Source organism: Hypomesus nipponensis, chromosome 17 (assembly GCF_054491055.1).
Source record: "Hypomesus nipponensis isolate SF chromosome 17, ASM5449105v1, whole genome shotgun sequence".
NCBI lineage: Eukaryota > Metazoa > Chordata > Actinopteri > Osmeriformes > Osmeridae > Hypomesus > Hypomesus nipponensis.
Window position 1 is genome coordinate 18564326 of NC_140377.1, and position 21644 is coordinate 18585969.

The window sequence follows — 21644 nt, forward strand, 5'->3', positions numbered from 1 at the left end:
ATGTCTTTGTATTTGAACTGGGTAAATGCCAGCACAACTTTGTATTGTGTGAGGCTTTATTGATTACCTACTCCACTGCAGGCTAAATATTTCAGTTAAATACTTGTGAGGCAATATAAAATTGCTAAAGTAGAACAAATCATGTCTTTCACTTCTCTGACAAACAGTCCTCCGAAGATTTAATATTACAAATGTGTTTTTAAAGTCAGGAATTGGGCCTGCTCGACTTCGAACACTTTTTAATTATGGATCAATTCAGACATTGCAGTTAAGAGTCACAACTGAAACCCAATGTAGGTGTTATTGTTTTGTCAACGTTAACTCCCTTGCTGATTCCATCTCGTGTTGATTTTTAAAACGGAATGCTTGCAAAATTATAGCGTACAAGAATATCTTTATTTCCCCTATAAATGGTCAATAAATATGAGTTATGATTACCAAAAATGGTATCAAGTGTATCAATATTTCACGCCTCTCGGGAGATGTTCACACGCTTGGGAGTCGGTGTTCCAGCGAGCAAGAAAGCACCTGAGTGCTGCTGTCCTGGAAGACTCTCAGGGGAGCCCGGTCCCATGGGGCAGCACAGAGGAGGGTTGTGCCTGCTGGTGCAGTGGGGATAAGACTGTGACTATGTCTGCGGTCCCTCTCCTGATTAGTAATACACAGTGGGAGTTTGCTGTGTCTCACTGAAGAAGAAGAAATATGGCAGTAAATTACAATTTCATCATCATGTAATGTACTCAGTTACTTTCCACCACTGTACCTGTTAAGGTGTATGCTCTTTCTTCCCCTTCAGGTAAACTGGACTGTGCCACTGATTGAATTAAAGAGTTGGAGCTGCACGTTTAGTCACTAGAACTTAAGTACCACAGGAACCTCTTCTGAATCAAGTGTAACCTGTTAATAAAGACATAACAATGAGTGTTGTTGCTGTACAGAATTGTTTTTTATTTTTGCATTACCAATGCATTACCATTCAACAGTTTAAGAACAACCCCATTTACAAAGTAAAGTACAACTAATTATACATTTAAATGGTACAAATGTTGTACTAAAAAAACTTTCACCAATAGTGTCTACAAAGATGGAATATAAAGATAACAGTAAATGTGTCAACTTTAAACATATTGTTATTCTGACTTATCACTTAGAATCTTTCTCAGTCTTTACTGCCCTCAACCTACTTGAGTTTTGCATCTGCAAGTCGCTGTACATCATCTAATACTTCTGGCAGATGTAGAAGTGACTGGGTAAACTCCAGCATTCCGCTGTGCAATCGGACGGAAATAAACATAACCGGCATAAAAACGGAAATGGTGAGGCCTCATGTGAAAAGGGCAAAACCTTTTTTGAAATATATATATATTTGCATTGAAAAGGAACAAACCATACATTGCAACATTGATGCTCTTTTAGTATATGAAAGGTACAGAACCTTTGCCAAATGGCATAATAACATTGTAATCAAAAATACACATTTTATAATACTGGGTTAATAATGGAAGGAAGTGAAAAGGAAAACAAAATAAAAACATAAAAAGGAAGAACAATTAAATAATTTAAATAATATAACATATAAGGGGAAGTTCACTGCAATCATGGTTCGTTGACATTGTGGGAAAGTGGTTTAGCATATCATACAATTCTTTCTTTTCTTTACTTTTCTTCCGTTGTGAAAACTCGTAGTACGCCTTTAAATTTTCCACATACCGTAAATGTAAATCTACTGTCGTAATAAATAACACGTGTTAAAATGTTGACATGCAAGAGAAGCTTTGTACATAATTGTACCGGGTTGTCAATATAGCAAGCTTTGATTGCAACTTCATAAATCTGATTACAAACATTCATAGAGAGGGCACTGTTAAATTATCATATGTTGGTTAAACTTCGGCGCAAATAAGGTAGGTCGCAGTGACAACCCAAATTGGCAGCTTTTTTCAATAAACCTAAGCTATCTAAATTATTACTTTAGCAAGGTGTTATAGGTTGCATTGTATATATCATGTGTACTTTTAGTTAGTTAACTGCCACGAATCTGATGCATGGAATTGTTTTGCTTTACAGCTAAACTAGCTAGGCTAGCGAACTTAAGTTCATCATGTTTGTGGCGGTGGAGATGGTTGACACCGTCAGGATTCCTCCATGGAATTTTCAGAGGCAACTCAACGATGCCATTGCAGAGGAGCTTAATAAGAAATTGGCCAACAAGGTGAGTTAATATAGAGAGTTAACTTTTGAATGAGTCACGAAACTTCAAGCATTTTTGCTGTGCTTGGTTGTCCATTCTGCCATTCTAATTGTCCTGTTTACATTTTTCCTGTAAACATTTGTCTGGTCATCGTTTGCGTCCCCACAGGTGGTGTACAATGTTGGTCTTTGCATCTGTCTCTATGACATCACTAAACTAGAGGATTCCTACATATTCCCAGGTGATGGAGCTTCCCACACCAAAGGTATGGATATGTTGTACTCATACTGATGATAACATCTTCTTTCAATCAAGTTTATGGGTAAATTATATTTTAAGAGTCAATTTAACCCTCTCTCTTTTCTTGTACTCTGTCAGTTCACTTTAGATATGTTGTATTCCATCCTTTCCTGGATCAGATCTTGGTTGGGAAGATCAAGTATTGCAGCCAGGAAGGAGTGCATGGTAAATATCGGTCTTATAGTCCGTCTTCCAGCTGTAGGCGGCTACTCTGACTACATCTTCACCCTAACCAGCAGCGTTCTCTGAAATGTACATAACAGCCACTTCTGTTTCGCTATCATTGAATGTTCCTTGTTTGTGTATGTCCAATACTATAATTGTTGTGTAGCCTTTTGAATGTAGATCTTTTTTACACTCGGTAGATTTGTTGGTGTGATAATGGGGTCACAGGCACATACTGTGATCTGCTTCCTCTCATTTGGGTCATGTAGCTTTTTAAGGCTGCTAGGCTCCCCAGAGTCATTGCTGCACACCACCACAAGACCTGAACTTCTGTGTAGATGAAGTGTGTCAGAACAACAGAGTCTTTTAGTAGGGCATGCAGACATCACTGTCACATGTTGTCTTCACATGGCTTTGTTTCTGTCTCACAGTCAGCCTTGGATTCTTTGATGACATCATCATTCCACCGGAGTCTCTGCAGCAACCCGCAAAATTGTATCCTTACCTACATGATCGGTAGCAAACGTAAAAATGTTTTAGTCCGAACACAATGCTGGCCCTTCCTTTCCCTTGACCTCTACTCTTGCCCAGTGATGAAGCAGAGCAAGTCTGGGTCTGGGAGTACGAGACTGACGAAGGAGCCCATGACCTCTACATGGACCAGGGAGAAGAGATCCGCTTCCGGGTCACAGACGAGATCTTTGTGGATACATCACCCACTGGCCCAGCCCAAGCGGCAACAGACGCCCCAGGGACAGAAGACGCCGGACAGAAGAAAGAATCACCCTACACACTTGTAGTAAGCAAATACACTGATTACATTTACTGCTACATGTCCTTTAGCATATGCTTTTATCCAAAACGATGTGCAAAGAAGTGCATATACTGAGTGCAGCAGTTAGTCAAGGACTATAAGCTTACAGTTTTAACAGTATGACAGTGGTTATTCCAGAATCAGAATTTAAAAAAATAATAATTGCCAAGTAGATTTACATGTGGAATTCCCTGGGATCTGATGGTGCTTAACTATAAACATACAGTGATAACTATAAACATACAGTGAAACAAAAGTGTAAATTCACACACTTGTTTCATATGCCTGTATACTTTATTTTGTTTTTGCTTTTCTATTTAGAACATGCATCATTGACAGAATTCTATATCGATATACAATATTATTCTATGTAATTGTGTTGATAGTGTCCATGATTAATTCCCAGCTCCCTCTCTTTTGGCCCAGGGTACTATCAGTGAACCAGGCTTGGGTCTTCTGTCCTGGTGGAACAGCTAGCGAAGCCCTGTATTATGGGGGGTGCCGGTTCTTTTAGAACGGACTTGAAATGGACTCTCCCAATGTGCAATGGATACAGCACTGGGGAGTTTCAAAGACTTCTATGGGAGAAATACAGAGTTTCTTCAAAAGGAAACACAATGTCATAAAAATGGCAAAGACAAGACCAGACAATTATGTGAATATCAAACAAAGACCACAGGTATACGAACAGTACTGTAATGCAACTCAGAACACTGACATTGGCTGGGTTTCCCAGATTCGTTAAGAAGCTCTTAACGCTAAGAGCTTCTTAGAGGCGTTCTAAGAGCGTTCTAGAGCAATCTTAAAACCCTCCTAAGAAGCTCTTAGCTTTAAGCGCTTAACGAATCTGGGAAACCCAGCCATTGTGAGTTAGAACTGAGGGAACATACAAATCACTGATGAGTTCTATTTCACTGTTGCAAACCTTTTCTTTGTGTATCGTATGGAATAGTACTAGGACTGTCAACGTTCAAACATTTACACCTACTGTAGGTAAAGTGTTGGCATAATGCTTTCAGTTTAAGTTAAATCCAGTCTGATGTCAATAAAGGGCTGGAGTGAATAACTAAGTGGTTTTATTAGGTGCAACTCTGCTTATGATCGTGTTGAATGTTTGATCAGTGTATTAATTCAAGGGGTTATTCTTTGTGTGCACTACATTTTGATTTGTATTTGGGCTAATAGTAATGTGGGAATTATGACCCTAAACGAGTTTAATTGTGACTAAAATCGGTTCGTAGCTTACTAATTTTAATTACAAAGCTGTGCCTATTGTCAACAGTCTATTATGGTTTAGCCTACCACCGTGTTTATTGTTAAACTAAAGACTGGCATGTGGGACATTAATGACCATGCGGGAATGCGTCATGTAAAAACGTATCCAAGCGTTTTTGGTCTGTCGGGGTTGATTCGTGACAGCCTGAACCATGCATGTATACACACGCACGCGCAGACACGAGAATGATAGAGAGACGCATCACGCCCATCTTCACACCACGGAATCTCCGCCAGCTGCGCAGCCTCGCCATCCTGAACATCAGGGTATTCCGTTGGCCTACGCAAATTCACCGGAGTTATTTATTTATTTGAAATTATATAATAGTAACTGGCAAGACATACACTCCCGTTTCCAACCGACACACGGACTTGATAAGTAAGTAACCAATACTGTTTTTATGTAAAATCTAGATTTTTTAAAAACAATTAGGCCTATATCTTATTTGTCAAGCCTCCATGAATGACACGCCTTAATATAGAAACTGTGAGCTATTAATAACCGTTTGATGCATTGGATATTCTCTGCCATACTGGTGGTTTTTCGACCAGATACCGATACTTATATCCTGAATCGACTACAGCCTTTAATTGTTCTGGAAGTAGCGTGTGTGGTAGGGTACCTTCTAGTAAGGGATATTGTTGATGCGAGACATCGTGATGACAATAGTAGTTTTCATTTTACTAGAGAACGCGATGGGAAGCGACGGTTACTGGAGCTAAATGCACGCACCGTTATTGATGAATTGTTATGAAATTCTGTGAATTCGTAAACACTTTCTTAACCGCAGAGAATGTCATGCTTATCATATTTAACTGCTGAATATTGCTTCGACATCGAGGTGCCTGCTGTTAATATATATTTTGGCCAAATCATAGGGATCATTTTGAGACATAAAATCCTCCTATTTCAACTAAGTCCCGCTGTGATTATGTTAAATGGTACTCAACCGAATTGAAACATTTAGCTGAATTGTAGGCTATAAGCCTAATGTTTTGGTCCAATGTGGATCGTAGCGTGACGTCGCAAACGCACCATCACCAGTCTCGCCAGCTGCTCTGACGTTGGTATAGCATGAGACCTGTCATGGCATACTGTTCCAATGTAACCTTGATGATACTGGCAGGCAGACGGGAAGGAATTCGCGTAATGAAACCCACACAGCCATCTTGGACTCCAAAAGCTGATCTTTTTTGTTGTGTTCCAATTCCCTGGATATGTTAGGCAGCACCGGGTAGCTCTTCAATAGCTTCTTTTGTTTCTTTAACTTGGGGCTTAAACTCAGTCATTTATCAAAGTCATTTATGACAACATACATTAAGAGTAGGCAGAATACAGACAACTATGGTTTCTATGGGAACTCAACCTTCTATTCAACAGTTTTACTGTTTTGCTGCTGAGGATATGCAAGTGGGCACCTTTGTCTATTTATTTCACAGAAGAACTCTTATTAATGACACAACAACATTTCTTATCAATCATATAAAAAAAAGAATTATTTCCTATTCTCTGACAATTCCTCTTTTTCTCTTTCTTGCTGTGACCCTCCCACAACAGTCAGTGTAAGGTTGTGGTAAAACACAAGAACGAGGAGCCTGTAGAAAAGTGCCCTGCCAACCACACTTCAGCCATGGCTGACCCCTCGGAAACCCCGCTGCGCTCCCCCAGCACCCCTCTCTCTCTGTCCTTCCCTTTCCTGAGAGAGGGCAGCCGTGTATGGGAGGGCGGAGCTCCACCCCTCCCCAGGGAGCTGCTTAGTCCTCTGCCAACCAAGCGCACCCGAACATACTCAGCGTAAGGAACAAAAATTCATGTCTGGTCTGATTCTTTCAAGGCACAGACTCTCTTTCTCACTTTTTCCTGCTCTTCTCTGTCGTTGCCTTTCGTTTTTCCCTGTCCTGTCCTCTCCCCTTTCTCCAGTACTGTGCGGGCCACTTCGGGACCAGTATTCAAGGGCGTGTGTAAGAACTTTTCCAGGTCACAGGGTCACGGTTTCATTCGCCCCTCTCACGGCGGTGAAGACGTCTTTGTGCACATCTCAGAGTGAGTGCCCCCTCACCTCCACAAAAACTGTGGTTCATGTTAATCATCTTGTTTAAAAATTAAGTGGCTTTCTATGGTGGGCTAGATACATTCTGGTCTGTGTGTTTCCCTCCCTCTGTTGTAGTATTGAAGGGGAGTATGTCCTGGTGGAGGGGGATGAGGTCACATACAAAGTCTGCCGGGTCCCCCCTAAAAACCTGAAGGTCCAGGCAGTGGAGGTGAAGATAATACATCAAAACCCAGGAACCAAGCACGAGACCTGGTCTGGACAGATAATCAGCTCCTAGGCTTCGGATCAGGCCTGTGAGTCACACTGGGGGAGGGCAGGGGTGGGAAGAGGTGAAGCGGGAGGTGAGGTACTTCAGGGTGAAACAAAACATTGGGGGGAGTACTGAATTTAGATACTCTATACTTCTTCTCCATAGTGCATGCTTTGAGTTGACCAAATGAATTCAAATGTATTGTTTATACATTCCACATATTGATGCAAGTCTACAAAATACATGTGAGGACGTTGGAGAGAAGGATAGATAACCAGAATTCAGTCTCAATCTGTTAGACATAAGAGCGAGTACAGGAAGTAGAGAGAGGAAGAGAGGTAGAGAGAGGAAGGATGTGGAAGGGGAGGCCCAGACCCGTTTGGGAGGGGAAGAGATGAGAGTGTATGAACAGAAGTCGAACTGAGTTGAAAAAACAGTCATCGATGGAAGCATCATGGGTGGGGGGGGGGGGGGGGGTCAATTGCTGTTACGTTGGAGTGGCAGGGTAAGAGAGTCCACATGGAGGAATATCTGATTTGGGGACACTGAAAAAAGAAAGCATGGACATTCAAAAATCTATTTCTCTTTAACTGTGAATGGAAAAGCTATTGATAGTATTTTCCTTGGAAAAACACTTCTTCCTATCTTTTGTCATATTATTTATATGTTTATTTATTTGGTTGTTTGTCAAAAAAAATTGTTATCCTAAGAATACCTGAAATGTATTTCAAAGTTTTGGGTGCTGTAGTCAAAAGATTGCACTTAAAATTTGAATTTCCACTGAATACTGCCAAACTGACTACAACTCCCATCAGGGTTTTATTGTATCGTGATTAATTTGTGGTCCTATTGGAGAATTCTCTTTCAAAAAGGTACGAGCCATGTATTACTGCAAAGTAGGACTAAAGTGTTTCTAAATCTCTTTTCTATTGTTCAAGAGACAGTATAACACTATGACACCCCCATAAAGGTCAGTTAATACAACAGTGAAGCTTTTATAACAGTTACTGTGCTTCATCAATACTGAATACTACTACTAGTCGTACTCATATGTCTGCTCATCATCTTCCATATACATCCATAACCACTAGCCTATGCATTTTCTGTCGTCAGCATTTTGACTACTTTTATGCATTCTTGTTGGATGTTAATACTACTGTGTTCTACGTCCAGTGAAGATAGACAATTTCATTTTGTCCACATATCAAGGGCACCTTCTTTTATTGGCACAACACTGTGGAAGGTGCTCACTATCGTAAAGCATCAATAAACATTTTACTATTCACAGATCTAGCGCATGTGCTGTTCTTCATTCGTATACTGTATATACTTTTAAAATGAAGACGACATACAACATGCAATACTATCAAATTGATTAATCAGGATACCTCCCTGTGTATCTGTTGGTGGGCATACAGTATCCACATTACACATGACGACTTTTAATGAACATGGAGTGTGATCATTTCCACAACAGTCATGAACATCTTCCAAGACCTGGAATCTCCAGATGTGGGCTCTTTAATAGTGTTATGATCAAATACAATCTAAAGGTTATGGCCAGGACCAAATACATTCTAATGACCCATCTCATTTGCAACAAATGGTTAATCACAAACATCAATTGTCATTGAGAACATCAAGAGTACCTATCACAGTTGAGTCCAACCTTGTGGTTCTGAAATTTGGAACGGATGTCAATAACTGAGCTACCACTACAGGAGAAAATAACATGAGTGAGATCCAGTTCTATGATCCAGTACTAACATTTTTAAATAGCTGGAATGATTAGAAAATAAAACCTGCACTAACTCACTATGCAAACTACCAACCTATGTCAACTTTAGTGCAAAACAAAAATGAATGGCATATATATGTATTTTTGTTACACAACCATATACTTATAATGTGTTTAAGTCTTCACATGAACATACAACAAGAATATTTTAGTTTTAAAGACAGTCACAATAACCTTTTGAGACAACTGGATTTGTGAGATTTGTTTGTACCCAAACCACAGTGGTTCGGACCAATCAGAGAACTATGAGGAAGTACTGGCAGCGACAGGCGTGGTTGAAGTTAGCCCATGATAGACCAAGTCGGTGATAGACAAATGGGCCATCTAATCGCCTGCCAAGTATTTTTTGAAAGTGTCTGACCTTTTCCAGTTTCCAAGGATAACTTCCCTGATGGTAATGTGTAACAAACCATCTGTCGAGTAATTTTAGGCCACAATACCATTTAGGTACTAAAATATGTCATTTGTAATGATATGTACAAATCATGCGCAATAGTACAAATTGTGCAATTTGTTTGACAGATAAAACATATTATCAGGTTAATCAAGATGTGAGAGAAATATTTTCTTGTGTTGGCCCCGTTAATCACTGCTTTATAAAAACACACTGCTTTTATCCAAATCACACTGTAATATCCATGGATTCCAGCCAGTGATGAGTCCAGTGCTTGCTGAAATCAGCATTAAAAAAAAATCAAGTTCAAGATAGTAAAATCGTAAAATAGTAAAATCAGTAGTGTTCTGAGACAGCTTGGTGCGCAGCCCTCTGTCATCTGCTGCGCCCATCTTCTCTGTAGCACCCGCCCTGGCCACAGGGGGGAGCATGTGGAGTACAGCAGAGGCAGTGGAGAGGCTGTGGAGGCATCATGACTCGTTGGGAGGAGCGTTGAAGAAGATCTCTCGACAGAGTCTGGCTGTGTCCTCCGGGGAGTACACGGTGAAGCCGATCGTCCGAGGGTCGTTAAATATCTCATAGTCGTTACCTCCCTGAAAGACATCCATGTGCACAAATTCATGAGTATCATGAGAGGTAGTCAATGTTATACTTTTAACATTTCAGGTCTAAACATTCCTAATTATGCACTTAAATGTCAATTTAATTGTTTGAACACCTCCTGTTTTCATTCTTTATCTTGCTCCCTTTTATTTCTAAGAGCAAAAAAAAATATATATATATATATATATATTTAAAATACAACTCAAACGTGTCAACATTCTTTCACCCCCAAAATGTCACTTCAACAACAACAAATGTAGAATCCCACCTTCATGGCAGCCTAAGGGTATGTGGCTGTGGGTGTGTTTGGCATTAAGTGTGTTTATGTACTGCGTGTGTGTGTGTGTGTGCGTGTGTGTGTCAGAGCATGAATGTGTGACCGTGTGTGTGTCAGAGCATGAATGTGTGTGTGTGTGTCAGTGCATGAGTGTGTGTGCGTGCATGTGTGCCTCCATTGTTCAACAGCGCTCTGACACGTTCAGTCTCTTCTGTGGACTTACAGAGGAAGTCTCGTTGCCAAAGAAGTAGATGGCTTCCAGGCCCTCCCTCTCCAGCACGTCAAGACACAGCCTTTTATCCCAGCCCTCGGGGAACACGTCAAAACTAATGAGACCACCTGAAAAGAGCCACAACAGCCGAGTTATATATTAACCATAGTTCTGTATCAATAATCCATTACTTTGTCAGTTATTAACGGAATGTTGGTCTGGAAAGACAGGAATCAGATCATGTTCTCAAGAATGACAAAAACAACCCTCATGAAAGAATCACTGACGGTGTGTGACCGGACCCTCCTATCGCTGACATTTGCATAATGTCCACCGCATGGGTCAGTATGGAAGGGGTATTTTTGTATTGAAAGGAGATGAGCAAAACATCCTGTTTTTCTGCACCATTATCCAATGCATGCTTCATGTCATTTCCAAGCTGTTTGTTTTCCAGCCCAGCTGTCAATTCACTCCCATTACACCAGAACATGGCTATTATTTAGCCTGTGTGCAGTGAGTGTGTGCTTATGGCACTGACATCTGCTCTGTGTCCAGCAGGGCCAGCCTTATTGTGGCTGATAATGATACAATTCTGTCTGGCTGGTCTCACAGACTCAGTCTCACTGCTATCTATCTATCCCCCTGATGTTTTGCTACCAGAGAGGGTTGATCTTTCACCTTTACTGTTAGACTTGAGTCTATTTCAATGCCACTTTGAAGTGCAGCGTTTCCATACGGATCAGTGTGAAGTTAAGTCCAAACATGTCCCCTCTGCCAACTGACAAAGGAATGGTTGACAACATGTAGCCTGCCGTCACAGCCTGTGACCCATGACTGAGCCTAAAAATACCTAGTCACTCTGAGTTCTACCCTTCTATAACCGCTTCAGCCCCTCTCCTCCCCTCCCCCTCTCTGAGTCTACCACTCCAGCACCACACTGCAGAGCCTTCAACATCATAAATCTGGAGTTTCAACAACCCCCCCACACACTCGTGCAGTTGGCCCAACCCCCCCATGCTCAGTCCTGCCTCAAACAATAAACACTGAGGAAAACACAGCAAACCAATGTTCTCTCCAAAGGGGGGAACCGGACAACCCAATGCCTAAACTAATTTACTCAAATATTCAGTTCAAACTGGAAGTGCTATGTGCGCAGATGACTGCAGCCAAACACATAAATTTGGCTGTCATCGACACACACACACACACACACTCCCTCACTGGCTCTTTTCATCCAGCTAAGGGTTGCCAGTCTTGTGTGAGAATGCAAGTGCGTCAGTTTATACCCCAGAACCCTGGGAAATTGGTCTACGAGCTTTGTGAATAAGTTGATACATTGGAAAGCCTGATGCTACAGAAGCAGGAGGTAGGAAAAAGGCTACAGGGGTTTGTGCAATAGTGTTTTGTTGAATTTGCAGAGTCATTAGCTGAGCTCCACACCTTGTTACACAAGTGAGCACACACTGACTCTCTGATTAATCAGATGAAAAACATCTCTGAATCAGAGAAAGAGCCGACAGAGAGGCAGAGAGAAAAAGGAGGGAGAGAGAGAGGGAGAGAGAACGACAGAAAAAGACAGTGTAATGGATAACTGCAATACCAATCTTTAGACTATGATCTGTAAATCTTTCCTAGGCATCGCAGGCCAACTGAACACAGGAAAGGCAGAAAGGAAACGGAATAGTATCAGAAAAATTGAACACCTAGCAGGATACGTAGAACCGATAACAGGGTTCACTCTGGAAGATAGTGTGCTGTAAACAGTACAACAGTTCAGGATGTTCTTCCCGATTGAAGTGATAACGACAACATGTTTTGGACACAGACTGACAATTGGATTCAGAAGGCGTGGTTGACACCGCAATATGTAGACAGACCTGACATGAATACAGTTGACACACATTCTCATTCCTTGAGAAAGATCCGGAGGATGTATTAGTGACAGCACGCTCACCTCGAGTGAACCGGAGTCCCTTCCCAGCAAACTCCTCCTGCAGGGCCGCCACAAACTTTTCCCGGATCTTTTCCCTCTGTGAGGCGGGAGAGGAGAGGGAGAAAGGTAGAGAAGACAGGGGTCAGACACAGGGTTGAGTTCAAACGTATCCACTTCTATTAGACCCCTAGTCTTCACTATATCTGGTGTGTATATGTGAAGTATGTCTGTTCAGCCACCTGGGAAGACTGACACGGTTATGATTTTCACTCTTTGGCCTATTTTGTTTGCAGTTAATTGAGGCCAAATTCTTTTCCCGGCACCAAACTAACTGTGCAGCTGGGTTGTCTGAGGCCATGCAAGGTTAAAGCAGGACACCACTCTGAATCCATACTCAACTGCATTTGTTTACAGGATTCAAGGGGCTGATTAGATAAGGCCAGGGCTGTACAGCCATGATCCTGGAGATCGACCCACCTGTAGGTTTCCACTCCAACCTCAGTCAGCTAATTGTTAGAATGAGCAGTACTGTATTCGGGTTGGAGAGAATAGCTGCAGGATGGTAGCTCTCTAGGAACGAGAGTGAGACAGCCCTGAGATAAGATGTTTTCCAGGCAGGAGAACCATGGGTGTTTTGAAACTCTACCTTGTCGATTTCAGAGAACTCAATGCGCTCCTCCAGCGTGCAACTTCGTCCAATCGGGGAGATGTTCAACATTCCATTGCGGAATTCAATAAAGGTGCCCCTAAGGAAATATATATATTTTTTAAATTGAGTTGAAAAACACAATTGTCTGTCACAAAGTAACAGACATTTACCATTAGCTTTACATTTGTAATGCACTAGTAATACTAACTATAGCGTTATATTGTAATCTTAGTGAACTTCTACATTTTCTCAACTGAGTTCTCCCACAAAAAATCTTCGATGTGCCCTTTTCAACATACGAGAATGTCAATGTTGTTGTCCAATATAAAGTAAGGAACTACATATAAAGGGATCCCAACAGTAAACGGCGAGTTTCCCGCTCAATGCATCGCACGTATCGAGTGGCCTACCTGAAAAAATACCCATACACTTACTGTAACATTATTTTGGATGATTACAAAGAAATGACATATATATATATATATATATATATGTTCTTACGTTGAACTTCCGAAGTCCGTAAGAATACATTTCAGAAGACTTTTAGACTACAAAAGGTCTTAGAGCATATTATACGTGTTCAATATGTTTCATATGGAAAATTGTTGGAGGTTCCGGCGATGTCAGATGGCCGGTTGGTGATGGAAGTGGGCCGGTATTTTGCACCATCCCAACCCTGTCGGCCCACAGGGGATTCCCCCAGTCTCCCCCCAGTCTCCCCCCTGGCCAGTCCGCCCCTGGATCCCAATGAGTCAACATTCTTGTCACTCATTTCATGTCACTCTAATGAACACCTGGGTCCATTCTGGTTCATCAGGTCATGTCGGTCTGAATGATAAATAACCATGCCTGGGGAATCAACACATTGTAGTGAAGCTAAAAGTCAGTCAAAGGGGAAAGGCGTGTGTGTGTTTGTGTGTGTGAGACACAGAGAAAGAGAGAGAGAGAGAGACAGAGACAGAGAGCACATGGGGTTAAAGTCCAGGTCTGACCTTTTCTTTGGTAACTTGATAAGGCCCATGTAGCTGAGACAGAAGTTGATGAGATCCTGAAGAAGCTCCTCTCCTATCTGGTTTTGAATGGCCTGACGGAATAAACACAAACTCAGGCAAAGTACAACCACTTGTTCAACGCATATTAACTTATTTTTCATCAGAGTAGAATCTGTAGCCAAAATAAAGATTGAGGAATGAGTGTCGTTTTTGTGTATTTGTGGGTATGTAGTTTTTTTGTCTCCCTCCACATAATACCCCTCTAGACACATCTCAAACTATAAAATTGAAAAAATATTGATTCCTCTTCAATCAACAGCAAGACTGAGTGTTGCTTCGAAGAGAATGTGTCGTTATTTGACCTTCCACACGTGGAGTTTCCAAAAAACCTGCTTCCTCTCCCAGGACGGTTTGCCCCACGTGTGTGTGTGTATCCACCCTGTATCCCATCTACCTGTTTGGAGAGCAGCTTCCCATCCTTGTACTGAACCGTCCCGTTCTCCGCAAACACATAGTCAAACTTTTCTATCACTGCCAAACACAGAGAAAGTCAAGTTAGTAAAGCCCTAGGACAATATTATGGGTGTACGTTCATTAAAACTGCATGAACAACACACTAAATACTAGAGCCGGTGGATTGAAAGCTGTGCAGCTTCGTTCAGGTCAGGGCCTGACTGTAGATTACTGTCTATGTAACACCACCTGGAATAGCTGGGTTTAATCTGCGTGACCTTCCTGTTCTTTTGGGCTGGGCACACAGAGAGATGTATTACTATGTACTACCAATCTTAAGGACTAGAGTGGCGTCTAAGGACAGCAAATCAATGGATTTATTAGATAAATAAAACCAAAAAGAGCCCCCCCCCCCCCCCCCTTTGAGACAATTTGTCTTTCTTTATCTCACGTCTCGCCACATGCTGTTAACACAAGAGAGGTGAATAACAATGCTGCTGCCCATCCTCTTGTTGTGTGAAGCTGTGTGTAAATTCAGTTGGACGTTCACCCCTCCACATGGTGAGTGTGTCAAGGGTCCTTGATAGCAGGCGTAACAACGCAAGTTCTTCAGCAAACATGTTACTTTGTCTGGGTCCACTGTGCAAAATACAGCCGTGACGTCCGCTATGATGCGGATGACCTCAAACATTGTTTACAGACTGATGCAGGGTCGGAGTGGGTTGTAAACAACGCCCTAACTTTCTTCAATGATTGCCCCCCCCCCCCCAACACCGCACCCCTTGAAAAATTACGAGTAGGATAGAGATCATCTTTATATACCCTCCTGGATTTCCTCTCTTGTGTAAACGCAAACAGTTGATGAAGTATGATGATGTAAGATACCTTCATTTCCCTCTCCAAGCTGCTCAGCGATCTTACAGTAGTCCGACCCCCCCACAATGCCTATCTTCACTTTCTCCCTTAGAGACTGGAAGAACTCATCCAGCAGAGGGTCGATTTTCTGTCGGTTTAAAACACATGCACACACACACACACACACACAAACATATTTAATGCAAAGTTGCTCATGCTCATGAAAACAATTATTCATCAGACAATATGTGCAGTATGGAAGCCTATTGGAAATATAAAACGGCAGAATTTAAGAAACTAATGTCTGGACATTGAGCAACCCGAGAAACAGGTCAGAAAGTGGTCATTTCCTCTTTCACATTGGAGAAACGATCCTGCAACTAGCTCCTCCTTTTCTTATACTACGTGTTATTTCTCTCTCTGAGCAGGCCTTAATTGGCATATGAAACCTGTCCTATAAAGGAAATTGTACTATCCAATTTCAGGGCACCGGGCTTATTCTGCGCAAGTTCCTTGTGTTGGAGCATGGCTGCTGAATCCGACACAGCCTCTAGCGTTGTCTATTATATCACTTGTCCAGACGCTGACCATTCATAACTATATGTTTATTCATCTCAATATAAACATGCATGTATAGAGACACGAGCTGTTGTAACAATATACTGTTCATATTCTAATATGAATTCGTATTTAGACGATATTTTAAATTCATTTATTACTAAGTTATGCAGCATGGGGAATCCGTGAAGGAACGGTCTGAACGTTGTGGAAAGGACAAAGGAGCGTTTTCACAATTTCACTAAATGTTTAAGTCTTAAACTTTAATGTACTGAAAGGCAACAGAGGATGACAGAAAGAAAGTAAATGCCAAAACATTTGCTCGGTGCAGGCAAACGGCAAAGATATTAAGCTAAAAGCTCCACGTGAATCTTCTCCAGGCGATACCCTGAAGTTGTTTACAAATGGTTGGCATGACGGAAACAGCTGTGGCAAGATTATAGCTCGCAGACAGCAAAAATGACTAGTCTACGTTTTTGTTTAATGGCCTGAAAACAGTGTCTGAATATACCAAGATGACACTGCACGAATGAAATAAATAAGGTTACGCAAGTATGCTACGGTATGCAAAGCGATGGAGAACACAGAGTACTCCTACACATGGCGCCTGTGCGGCTCTCTACGTTCCGTGTAGTGCGACTCTAAATAAGAGATATGAGACACCGGACGGCCAATTCGTTTTCAGCAAAAGAAATGTTAATGGTACATTGATTAAAATGACAATGCTTCAAAAGCAGACGTGTGGCACACAGGACAATAAGGCTAGCCTGCAACTTGCATGGCTTATGCAAAGCCTATAACTCGGGTCGATTCGCTTTATCCTATCAATGCCAATGTGCTAGGCAGGATAAGGAATAAAAATAGTAAATAATGTTGCATAATGCCTTGGAATATTGCGGATTTGACAAGATAAGACAATGATGATCGTGGCTATATTGACAATAGGCATGGTTAACTCTCAACAACACTAGGGAATGGAAACTGCAAATTTAGTTTCATAAACAAGACCAACCGTAAAACTAAATATTGTTTACACAAGCCACACGTTGCCTACCTCTCTTGGTCGAGTAAGAGTGCCGTCCACATCAAATAAACACAGGGTATTTCTGCATGAAGGTTGACTACAATTGGTTGCATCCATGTCTTCTTTCGGTGTCGAAAGGGCTGTTATTTTTCTTTTGCTTATCCACACCTATCAGATTTCCTTGTGGTAAACAACAGTCACAAACACTAACGAATATGAATTGACAGGGTAAATCTCTCACTTTTAAGCCAACAAAGCTATTAATAATGGGTGTAGCACTTACAGTGCAGATGAACAGATATATAACACCCTAAAACTGTTCTTCATCTCAAGACAACGTTTCTTCCACCGGTTACGAATGAGCTCAGGAAAATCATCAGTCTCAGGTTTCTTTTACAACACTGTCTCGACCATCACTAGAGGGCATTACACACAGCCAATTGCGTCGCCAGTGGATAAGGACGTAATAATGTGGGCGTCTGCTCACTGTTGTAGGCGGTTGCAAGATACGATAAGCAGCAAAGCACAGAACCCAGAGTATCTCATGAAGCAGTCAGGCTTTCACCCAATTCTGAATCCGTTCACGGAAATGCACAATGATGATTTTTATTATTATTATTTTTTTCCAGAAAGATCAGTATAAAAAAAGCATTATACAAATAAGCAGGAGAGTCAGATGACTGAGCGGTTTGGGAGCCGTGCTAATAATCAGAAAGTTGTTGGTTCAATTCCCGGCAAGGCCCTTTACCCTACTTGCCTCGGGGGTAATGTTACTGTTCGTCCAGAGCGTCTACTAAATGTAAATGTATACATCAAGCTGTATACAAACAAAAATAATGTGCAAGCTTAGGCTACTGCTTAAACATCTTGTGACAAACAGACAAGCACTTGTTGTGCTGATTGGTGCACATGACAGTTTGTAACCACATTGACCTCTTGAGGTCAATCTAAAACCCTGTGATGTATCAGACTACAGCCTACTACGTGACATTTTGTTTTTGTCAACTTTGGAACTCATCTCAGCCCCTTCACTGTGATTGGTCCTCTGGTCATCCCTCTCATCATACACAGCAGGTGCACTAGGAGGTTGTATCGGAGGCTGTATGATAACTTAAGTGTTTGTTTTAGAAGCAAATTTAACTTTTACAATCGGTATGGCCAGGTTAGTGCTGACTGCTGCCATAACAGTGAATCTCTGCTTTCAAAGGGGTTTCTTTATGGATGAAATGCTGACTAGCTAACAGAATGACTATATGATACTTAAAGTATAAATCTGTGAATTTTGTTACATAAATTAATGTGCTTGCTGATGTCAAAACTACCTGCACATTGCAAATGTGCACAAACTCTTAACACTAAATCAACTACACATAATCATCAGCTGCATCACAGACATGGGCACTATTCCTACCAGTTTAGCCTCCTTGGTCGGCAGAACTGTACATATAAGCACTGTATGGTGAATTAGGCCTACAATTATGACAACTGGCTCAACCACGGTGCATGTAATGTCTTCTGTTATTAAATAAATGTCTAGAGGTTTGTGGTGGTAAGACAATTTAACAAAGAACCATTATAGCTAATACATTTTGATCAACATAATATATGCAATTTATATGGTAGGAAACATCAGACAAATGAAGGCTACATAATCATTTACAGGAATGTGGGGTACCACAGCATTGGAAATTTGCCTAGAATAGATGATGTGGAGGTGGAACAAGTACTTCAGAGATGACAGAGAACTTAATTTGTGATCTGAGAAATATAGGTACCAAAACCACTGCCAAGAACTGACATCACCAGCTGCATCACGGGCACTGCACTATCTATAATTCCAGAAATCTGTGTGTGTCACCGACATCATTGCGGGCACTGTGCCTAATGCTGGGGACACACTATACAATTTTGAAAATTTTATAAGATTTTCAAACTGTGAGAGACCACAAACATGAGGACAAAAAATCCTAGATGTAGCCGTTTTGCTCCTACAGTGTGTGGTCACTCTTAACACACCTCACACCAAGGGAACATCTGATAAAATCTGCGGAACCATCAAGATAATCGGGACATATGTTACCTAGGATTGTCGAAAGGGCCGAAATCGGCCCGATTATTTTGTGGTGTGTCCCCAGCATTACCTATAATTCCATGGATATGTGTATGTGCCACCAATTGTATCACGGGCACTATACACTATCTATAGTTCAAGTAATCTGTATTTGTGTGTTTCACTGACATCTTAATCACAAACTGCATCACGGGCGGGGTACACTAGTTCATCTTGATGTTGCTTTAAATCTTGATGTCTAATTTTAAAAAGTTACATGTGGTGCCATACACAAAATGCAAATGATGTCCTATTTTTTTGTTTTAGTGGTTAATCTGAAGAGTTAAGTTTTGTTTATCAACAGCGGCCTATTGTGAAGAGAATATTGTGAAAAAAAGAAATTTAACAATGCAGAGAGTTCTGTAATCGTTTGAAGAAAAAAAATACAAGGATTTGTGAACTGGCCTGCAGGCAATCTGGTCCTTCTAATCTACTCAATCAATCAACCAATCAATCACATTAACCTTCTCATGGATAGCGTTTTTAAAAGAGTACCATCATGTGAACATGTTAATGTAAAACTCTTTTTTATTTAGTCAAAGTAATAGTTTATAACAGTGGCCTGTGACTCAAAGTTTAGTATTCAGTCAAACTGTAGTTGAAGCATTACAGTAAAACCAATCAGAACACAGACAAGTGATCAGTGATCAATAGATATCAGATGGCGTTTGGTTTGAGAACGTTTGGTCTTAGAATGACAGAGGTTTTTCTGAGACTGAAGCCGTTTCGCCTGAGTCTGATGACTTTTGGTCTGAGACTCGACGCCTTTTCGGTTGAGTCTGACAATTGAGTCTGAGATCTGAGGATGTCCTAAAATGAACACCGTACATCAGAGACTTCTAGGGAAAAGGTGCCAGATTCGAAGTGTGCGCGTTACTCCTAAACCCTCCACGAGAGGGCAGACTAACAAAGAAAGACGAGGTCAGAGAAGATAGTGCTAAGGCGTCGCCTTCTGTATTATATTGGACATGTACTTACACAATCACATTTGATGAAGATGTCACATACGAAATGAATAAGAGAGTGGATTAAGCAAACCAATATAACTGACAAACTGAAACATATATATTTTAGGTGGGATCTTTGAAGTTGTGAAAGCCCTCTTAAAAACCCAATGGAGCTCTACCATCATACTTTCATCAACTATTCAGATTCTGCAGCTGATGCCTAAATATTCCTTTACTACTGTAAATCAATGTTTTGACGACTAGCAAGAGGTGAACAAGTAATTGTCCTTTTGATCTTAGAACAATCAAAGAACTTTGAAACACTATCCTGTTTGCCTTCATACATTAATATGGGTTTGAGATTACCAAGGCTTTTATTAGTCTAGCAGTTCAGACTGTCATAAATTACTAAGTTTCTAATTGATAAGCCACAAAGGAGGTAGATAAGAGACAGGTTGGGAAGGACAGACTATGACAGGGTTCCAGATTTTTTCAATGGTTCTGGGTTAGGGTCCTAGATGGTTCTTCAGTTTGAATCCATTGACCACCTCATGTTATCACGGTTACCAACGTTTCTCTTACTAATAAACTAGATGAGGCAACACCCAACCTTATAAAGTCTACATACGTACACATAGAAACCAAACATGTACCTTAAATAGACAGAAACAGGCACCATAACTTCCTGGAGCCCATGATAGGGTATGGTCACTGAGCAGAATCAGACAATATGTTCCTGGGAGTGGGTACTCAGGGATGTGTGTTTACAGGTCATGCTTTGATGTAGAGGGAGCAATTAGAGGTACACTATGAGAGAATCTGGGGGATTTAGAAAGTGACCTGTAGAAGGGAGGATTTACCTGGTCCAAATGTGTATGTGGCTGAGAGGGTGCCCTTTCAAAAACACCAACATCACAGACGGTTTTTAAAACCACACATTTTCATGTACATATGTTAGTGTTAAGCTTTTACACAATATGGGCCTTTTTATACATCCTGTGATAGATATACAGAGACAGCACCCATATTCTGAGAGTAACAGGAAGCTTTCAGCCCATGTCAGAGCCTGGCTGCAATTAAGTTGCTTTTTAGACACAATAAAACAGAAACAATCTCTTGTTCCCTGTTGCGGGGTGTGATCGTTTAAGAATAGATACACTTCATTTCTAAAAAAAGTACTAAATTAAACAGGGCACCACCTTGCTATTGGGTTTTAGGAGACCTAGGCAACCTATAGTTAATATGTAATAATCTGTATTCTGAAGGAATTAATTTGTAGAGTAGAGGGTTAGATCAGATAACAAGGTTAATGAGGGAACAATCACGCGAGATAAGATTATGCAGAATAAAATACAAAAACAATCTCTTGTTCCCTCAAGGCAAAACATCCCGGTCATCTTATCAACATGGGAGTGTGAAGGGCAGAATACCTCTCACCTCAGGGATGCTAATGTCACTGCATGATTGTGTCTCCCTAACCAACCCAGCCATTATAGCCAGACACTCTTTGGATGGTGTTTACTCAGGTCTTTATAACCCTAGCTGGTACATATGTGCCCAAGAAATGTCGAGTTTATGGAACACAGAAAACTCAACCTAGGTGCCTTGGTACCTAGGGTTGCGACTGCCCCAACAGCTTTTAAAACCCATCCTACAATATTTGCAGGGCAGAGTGAGTGAACCCATAGAACGGGATGTGAAGTTTACTTTGTGTCAAAGTTTGACACTCACATATATAAAATGTGTGGTTTTAAATGTGGTCTGCTGGGATGTTGATGTTTTTGAAATATC

General features: G+C 41.1%; 3 protein-coding genes and 1 long non-coding RNA gene across 5 annotated transcripts; 2 read left to right on the forward strand and 2 right to left on the reverse strand.

The window, feature by feature from the left end:
* Positions 1-341: 341 nt before the first annotated feature.
* LOC146253820 (uncharacterized) lies at positions 342-1292 on the reverse strand. Its single transcript, XR_014731770.1, has 3 exons — positions 1185-1292; positions 764-897; positions 342-686 (listed from the first exon to the last, which is right to left on the reverse strand). It is a non-coding gene; the product is annotated as an uncharacterized LOC146253820 (long non-coding RNA).
* A 441-nt stretch (positions 1293-1733) lies between these two features.
* On the forward strand, positions 1734-4536 carry polr3h (polymerase (RNA) III (DNA directed) polypeptide H). Its single transcript, XM_084678779.1, has 7 exons — positions 1734-1904; positions 2068-2212; positions 2360-2456; positions 2570-2656; positions 3088-3151; positions 3248-3455; positions 3897-4536. Exons 2-7 carry the CDS (start codon positions 2102-2104, stop codon positions 3945-3947), a joined length of 618 nt encoding a protein of 205 aa, XP_084534905.1. The 5' UTR covers positions 1734-1904; positions 2068-2101; the 3' UTR covers positions 3948-4536.
* Positions 4537-4671: 135 nt separating this feature from the next.
* Positions 4672-7493, forward strand: csdc2b (cold shock domain containing C2, RNA binding b). Of its 2 annotated transcripts, none has more exons than XM_084678777.1 (4): positions 4672-5124; positions 6304-6540; positions 6667-6789; positions 6914-7493. In XM_084678777.1, the coding sequence occupies exons 1-4, from the start codon at positions 4898-4900 to the stop codon at positions 7074-7076; spliced, it is 750 nt and encodes a 249-aa protein (XP_084534903.1). In that variant the 5' UTR covers positions 4672-4897; the 3' UTR covers positions 7077-7493. The 2 variants fall into 2 exon arrangements, with proteins under 2 accessions (XP_084534903.1, XP_084534904.1); XM_084678778.1 differs by lacking the exon at positions 4672-5124 and adding an exon at positions 5196-6156.
* Positions 7494-8235: 742 nt separating this feature from the next.
* On the reverse strand, positions 8236-17220 carry pmm1 (phosphomannomutase 1). The gene is made up of 9 exons (XM_084677083.1): positions 17080-17220; positions 16827-16976; positions 15245-15362; positions 14361-14437; positions 13907-13998; positions 12912-13011; positions 12287-12362; positions 10345-10460; positions 8236-9834 (listed from the first exon to the last, which is right to left on the reverse strand). Exons 2-9 carry the CDS (start codon positions 16911-16913, stop codon positions 9712-9714), a joined length of 789 nt encoding a protein of 262 aa, XP_084533209.1. The 5' UTR covers positions 16914-16976; positions 17080-17220; the 3' UTR covers positions 8236-9711.
* Between the last annotated feature and the right edge of the window lie 4424 nt (positions 17221-21644).

Excerpts from the sequence above, each read along its gene's own strand:
- pmm1 (XM_084677083.1), bottom strand. The coding sequence starts at position 16,913 with ATGGATGCAACCAATTGTAGTCAACCTTCATGCAGAAATACCCTGTGT. Across the intron at positions 15,363-16,826 it reads CTCTTACTCGACCAAGAGAG|AAAATCGACCCTCTGCTGGA; the intron begins GTAGGCAACGTG and ends TTAAACCGACAG. Across the intron at positions 10,461-12,286 it reads GGGACTCCGGTTCACTCGAG|GTGGTCTCATTAGTTTTGAC; the intron begins GTGAGCGTGCTG and ends GGCTCTTTTCAG.
- polr3h (XM_084678779.1), top strand. The coding sequence starts at position 2,102 with ATGTTTGTGGCGGTGGAGATGGTTGACACCGTCAGGATTCCTCCATGG. Across the intron at positions 2,457-2,569 it reads TGGAGCTTCCCACACCAAAG|TTCACTTTAGATATGTTGTA; the intron begins GTATGGATATGT and ends GTACTCTGTCAG. Across the intron at positions 3,152-3,247 it reads CTGCAGCAACCCGCAAAATT|TGATGAAGCAGAGCAAGTCT; the intron begins GTATCCTTACCT and ends ACTCTTGCCCAG.
- csdc2b (XM_084678777.1), top strand. The coding sequence starts at position 4,898 with ATGCATGTATACACACGCACGCGCAGACACGAGAATGATAGAGAGACG. Across the intron at positions 6,541-6,666 it reads CGCACCCGAACATACTCAGC|TACTGTGCGGGCCACTTCGG; the intron begins GTAAGGAACAAA and ends CCCTTTCTCCAG. Across the intron at positions 6,790-6,913 it reads GTCTTTGTGCACATCTCAGA|TATTGAAGGGGAGTATGTCC; the intron begins GTGAGTGCCCCC and ends CCTCTGTTGTAG.